Here is a 6,000-nt window from a genome sequence, read left to right on the forward strand (position 1 = left end):
TGAGACTATTAAGTTCTTAAAATATAATAGTGTCATTTTTCCCTAAAGTTTCGAACCGACCAAATAAAAGTATTTTCAAACCTAATAATAACAAAACAAGTTTCTCACATAGAAATGTTATGGCTCAGCCGGTTATTCGGTGTAGTTCACACCTATATATGAATATGTCGAATTTGATATAAAAAATAAAAAATAATAAAAAAATAAAAAAATAATCAATCAAGCTAAATTTTATCGTTAAAATTGAGTGAGGTTATTTTGAGGCGTGGCATGTTTATGCTTTTTCTTCCGGAAAAAGGTCGATTCAAATTCGACAATCTAATGCATGAAAAACGTTTAAGAATTGATTTTAAGCTTAAAATCCACACAAACATACCTAAGAATTAAGATGGCTCGATTCTCCTGCTTATTGCTTAGAAGAAAAACGTCTTATCAAGTTCCACTTCTTCGTCAAATTGAGTGAAGCTATCAAGAGCAACTCATGCTTTTTTTCAGTTGAATTCAACGATCTAACAGATGAATAAAAGTTCAAAACGTTGAATGGAAGCTTAAAATCCACACAACCATACCCAAGATGGCTCAACTCCCCGACCTATTGATTGGAAAGGGAAACACCTCACCAAGCTGCACTTTGTCGTTAGAAATTGAGTGAAGGCTTGAAGCTATCATGCGCTTTAAGAAAAGAATCAGTCGAATTTGACAATCTAATTAAAAAAAATAAAGTTCGCAATATTGATTTCAAGTTTAAAATAAAATCCACGTAAACATATCCGAGATTAAAAAAATTACAACAAATGTTGCTGCCCAGGATCGAACTGGAGACCTTTAGTGTGTAAGACTAACGTGATAACCACTACACCACAGCAACTGTTAAGGTAAGGTTAAATACTACTTCTTTTAATACAAAATAAATATAATTGGGTTCTTAACCCAATAATCAGTTTTATTTAATCATTTTTTTTAAAACTAATCTATCTGTGTTTGAAATTGGCTTGTAGAAATAGTCTCAGCTTGGTAGCCCATTTACCGACATGTATTGGCTATTGCCTATTGCCTATTGGGTTAACAACTAGATTTTATTTAATGATAATTTATTTGAACAAAGCAAAATTGTAGCGGTGTTGTGGTTATCACGTTAGTGACTAAGAGCGCGGGTGGTTCGCCTGTAAAAATCACGGAAAGGATCACCTAATTCGGATCTTAATACATTTCTTACTCCACCCCTCACAAATATAAAATATAATGGTGGGGTCCATTATCATGTTTGTGAGGGGTGGAGTAAGAAATATATTAGAATCCGGATTAGGTGATTTTTTTCGCTCAATGCCAGGGTACTTTAGTCATTTGCTCCACCTTTTCTAGGTTTCGTGGACTCTACCAAACACAAAATGGTGGGCTGCTATATTTGTATACAAGGTACCAAACAACATGAAGAATTGTCCATGAAAGTGGGAAAAACCCAATATCAACAGAGTCATGAAAATAATTGTAAAGGGTACCACCCGAGCCCTAAAGGTCGCCAGTTCGACCCTGGGCAGCAACATTTGAAATTCATTAATTTTTTTTCCTTTTCATGTTCAAATCGGATATGTGTAAATGTGTAATGCTTCCTATTTTTATGGACAGACAACTGATTATTGAAGGAGAATAGTAGATGGAAAAAATGATCAAAACCACATAGATTTTAATATAAAGGTGTATGATCAAATACTAATTAAGTTATAGTAATAACTAATACGGGTAACTAATATCAATTTTGTATGTTAAAAATAGCAACACAAAGACATAAATTTATCAATCTTCTTGTTTTGATAAACTTATGTCTTTATGTTGATATTTAAATTCACATATTGTATTGATATAATTATGTCTTTGTGTTGATAATTTTAATATACAGAATTGAAAGTTATTAGTTATTACTGTAAATTAGTTAGCACACTAACACAACCCTTAATATAAATACTCAAAATCTGCCTATTGCCGCAATTTTGGGTGTTGGTTTAGTTATTGTTTGTCGTCTTGATTTTCCTTTTTCTTGTTTACTGTGATTATTAGATCCTCCTCCGATTCACTTTTTTGGAGAAATTCTCTTTATCAAATGTGTGATCGTTATTTGAATATGCTATCATTATCAGATCCTCCCTCGATCTCGGACTAAACAATTAATTAATTAAAACAAAAGAAAACTCCTAAACAAGATCAACTATTGGCCTCATTGCATCTTCAAAAATTTATCTGAGTTGCGTCAATTACACTTAACATGTTACTTAAATAAAAACGAATAGACTTAGATTACATTACACAACCTTGTTCACAGTGTCTAATGCCATAAGTTTCATTTTTCTAAATCCGCCATTGACTTAAATAGTAACCAAATGTTCATTAAATTACGTTACATATGATTTGGAGTGAAACAATAAAACACATGATAAATATAGCTTTAGGACAGATTATCTAAATTTCATCAAAATAGAGTATCGATCAAAAAGAAACGAAGAAAAATATAATTGTGTTCAAGTTGTGTTCTTCCTACTTATGCATATCTCATTGGAGTTTGATATCCTATAAGAGTAGAAAAAATTATGAAAGAAGGAATGAGAAAATATTACTTAAGTCTACAAAAAACAGAGTGCTCTGATTTCCTAATCTTCTTCGGCTGAATTTGGCGTTCTCACAAATCTTCCCTGCAACATCGTATTAACTCAGTCAAACATATATACTTACAAATCTTACTTTTTTAATTACAATAATAAAATTAATTTCTATAAATCCTTCATAATTTATATACATCACACATAACATAGCACTAACTTCTTCACATCTCCTTCTAAAACATCTTGACTTCTTTACTCTGTGAATATTTCTAATTTATTTGAATAACATGGAACTAAATTATTTGAAATGTGACAAACTTCTATAAATGCACATTTACACATTAGGTCAATTTTAGCTAATACATGTTAGCACGATATTACATGTCAGCGCGCACTACAATCATTAAATTTATATAAATCGTATAGAAAAATCTACGTCAGTGATCAAAATCATATATTTAGATTTATACCTTAATTCTAGGGCGTTGATCAGCATTGGCTTTCCGGACTTGGTATCTAATTTTTTTGGAGAAGAGGCGTGTCCGGCGCTTTTCCTTGTATCGGAGCACGATGGCACCCCTCGCCGGCGCCCCATTCTCCGGGAACAAATCTATCTCTCCCAATCGTTCCTGATAAATAAATAAAAAATAAATTTAATATTATTGTTGTTTAAAACTATTTTGATCAAAATTTATTGTATTGTGGAGACAACAAGTGCTGAATCTCTCAATGTAGACGATTCTAGATTCAACCGCCTACATTATCTTATATCTACATATCCTACGCGCAATAATTCAAAATTCAGTACAACTATTATAATGACAACATTAAAAAAAATTAATATATAGGAGTAGTACATAGGTTTAAGATTTCAACTGCTATAATATTCTGCCGCCACCGTCCAACTTTGCCTAATTCACCAATTAAATTATCTAATTTATGTCACATTTCCTTTATGGACACTATACAAGTATCGAAATTATCAATGTAAATATATTAGTAAAATAATAAACAAAACATAGAGAGCCATAAAACAAGGAGGGAATTACTAAAATACTTACTAGTACTGGTATTATAAAAGAGATACTTTTCCAACTTTACACTTATTAGTCGTCAAATAATTAAGATAATTCACGTGAATTAAGTACGAAAGTATATACTATTTTTAATTTTTCACCTTTCTATAGTTTTTTTATCTTTAAATTTAATTCAAAATAAATACTGTAACTCATTATTTATACCTTATTTTATTAATTGTGACCAACTTTATTAGTTGAAATTTACTAATTTTTTCTCTCATAGCAGTTCGGATGAATATATCTTAATAAAAAACATTCCCACTATAATACTTTATTACTAATATTCATATTCATATTCAAAAGCTTGAGACCCATTCAAATGGTTTATGGAATGATCAGAGTGTTAATTTATTAACATCCAAAACAAAAACCATCTTTAAAATATTAATTAGAATATTCCGGCCTTGAATAAATCCAATCCATTCCCCATATAAATACCTTTTCCCAAAAATAAAAACATTAAAAACAAAAACTTATTAATTTATTAGTATTACCCAAAGTCATAACACACGTCTCACGCTGCCACGTGGCACGAAACAAAACAACCGTTTTAACCGAAACCATGAAAAAACTTTCACTACAGGGTGACGAAATTACATACTTGGACATCCTTCCCGCCGCCCTCCGCCGCCGCCGCATCCCCGGAAAACGGCGACCCCTTCTCCGACCACGCGCTCAAAACGTCGTCGTAGTTCAAATTCAGCCCCAGCCGCCCCACCGCCGCGCCGGAATTCTCCGCAGCCGAATAATCCTCTCTCTTCTTCTTCTGCTTCTTCTTCGTCGCCGCCGCCGCCTTCTTCTCCCCCGCCGCCGCCGCCGTGATATCGACGACGTTCACGGTCGGCGAGCTCCACCGCTCCCTCCCGCCGCCATTCCTCATCGCCCTCATCATCATCCCGTACCCGAAATCAAACCCCATCCCCACCGGAAAACCGTAGCAATAACCACCGCCGGCGCCGGCGCCGGCGAATTCCACGGCGGCGGCGCCTCCCTCCGCCGCGAGATTCCCCATGATGCTATCGATTCCTCCCTCGACCTCCTCGTCGAGAATCGACTCCGCGTCGAAATCCTCCCCGAACTCGTCGCGATTTTCCGGGAAAAAATCCCCCCGAGGAGAAGACGTGACCTCGCCCGGGCTCCGGCACGCCTTCTCGAATTTCGCCGGCGGCGGCGGCGCTGCCGGAAGGAGCAGGTCCGGGGGCTCCGAGAGGAAATTATTCCCCCGGGCATTAAACGGCGGCCTCGGGATATTTTTGGCGGGAAAGAGCTTGGGGTACGCGGTGGAGAGGATCGCGGCGGCCTCGTTGTAGGTCTGGTTCGGGCGCTTCCGCGGCGTCCGGGGCTTTCGGGTGAAGATGGAGAGAGGGGAATTGCTGGATTCGGAGAGGGTTGAGGAAGGAGATGAGGATGAATTTGAGGTTGAGAAGGTTGTGGTTGGGGATTTGATCAAATCAAGGTTCAATCTATAAGCTCTCCCACTTAAACAGGAAGACATTTTTTTTTCCCTAAGGACCTGTTTGGGTGTGTGTAGCGTGTGGAGTGTAAAAACCCTAAACCCTGAAAAAGGGAGAGTAGTACTAAAACTGAGGTCAGAAAAGGACCGAAATCTATTTAAAGAGAGCCAAACGCGGCGCTAAATTAGTGGTGCAAAATTGAGCCCTAGGGGTTTTTCTTGAATTCATCGAAGATTGTGATTTTGTTGAATGGGAGAAGATTTATTATGTTTCTCTTCTTCCATGGCTGAGAAATCCCAGGGAAAGGGAAAGGTAATTTCTGCAGTTGCTATTTTGAGGAAAGGGGGGAAAGAGGTGGTTATTTCGAGATGGAAATGGTTTGCTAAAAAAAGAAGAGGGATTTTATTACAAGAAAGAAATACAAATATCTGAGAGAGGAGAGAGAGAGTGATGGGTACGGAGAGTCACGGGAGGGGGCAGACAGAGGTTTTAGGATGAGGTGAAGATATTCAGACAAGAAACACACACACTGCATTTTCTCTCTCTAGAGAATGGTGGGGAGGAGATGATAACAGAGGAAGAGACAAGGGAGTGTTTGGCATTTGCTGCAACTGTATGTAGGTGGACCACTTTCTTCTCTTTCTACCTGTCCTCTGCGCTTTTTTATATTTTTCGAATTATTTATTTTACTATGACACCCCTATTCCCTCTATTGTTATTCACTTCTTGATTTTCCTAGGTGCCCTTTGACTTTTGATTTGTATCTCTTCAATAAGGAATCGTCTTATTTTTTTTGTTAGTTGGATTTCAAGTTTCAACTATTAGTATGTAGGAGCGCATCTCCTCTAACAATGGTGCACCATTCCTATTTTA

The 6,000-nt window shown here is 36.7% G+C and overlaps 1 protein-coding gene and 1 non-coding gene across 2 annotated transcripts; both read right to left on the minus strand.

Moving 5' to 3' along the window:
* Positions 1-795: 795 nt before the first annotated feature.
* Positions 796-868, minus strand: TRNAV-UAC. Its single transcript has one exon. It is a non-coding gene; the product is annotated as a tRNA-Val (tRNA).
* Positions 869-2,433: 1,565 nt separating this feature from the next.
* LOC125189025 (protein CHLOROPLAST IMPORT APPARATUS 2-like) lies at positions 2,434-5,760 on the minus strand. Its single transcript, XM_048086190.1, has 3 exons — positions 4,275-5,760; positions 3,065-3,223; positions 2,434-2,684 (listed from the first exon to the last, which is right to left on the minus strand). The coding sequence occupies exons 1-3, from the start codon at positions 5,166-5,168 to the stop codon at positions 2,643-2,645; spliced, it is 1,095 nt and encodes a 364-aa protein (XP_047942147.1). The 5' UTR covers positions 5,169-5,760; the 3' UTR covers positions 2,434-2,642.
* Positions 5,761-6,000: the final 240 nt, after the last annotated feature.

Source organism: Salvia hispanica, chromosome 5 (genome assembly GCF_023119035.1).
Source record: "Salvia hispanica cultivar TCC Black 2014 chromosome 5, UniMelb_Shisp_WGS_1.0, whole genome shotgun sequence".
NCBI lineage: Eukaryota > Viridiplantae > Streptophyta > Magnoliopsida > Lamiales > Lamiaceae > Salvia > Salvia hispanica.

Bases quoted from the DNA above. Each gene is read 5' to 3' on its own strand.
- LOC125189025 (XM_048086190.1), bottom strand. From the start codon at position 5,168: ATGTCTTCCTGTTTAAGTGGGAGAGCTTATAGATTGAACCTTGATTTG. The intron at 3,224-4,274 runs GTATGTAATTTC...TTTATTTATCAG, and splicing joins GCGGCGGGAAGGATGTCCAA to GAACGATTGGGAGAGATAGA. The intron at 2,685-3,064 runs GTATAAATCTAA...ACGATGTTGCAG, and splicing joins ATCAACGCCCTAGAATTAAG to GGAAGATTTGTGAGAACGCC.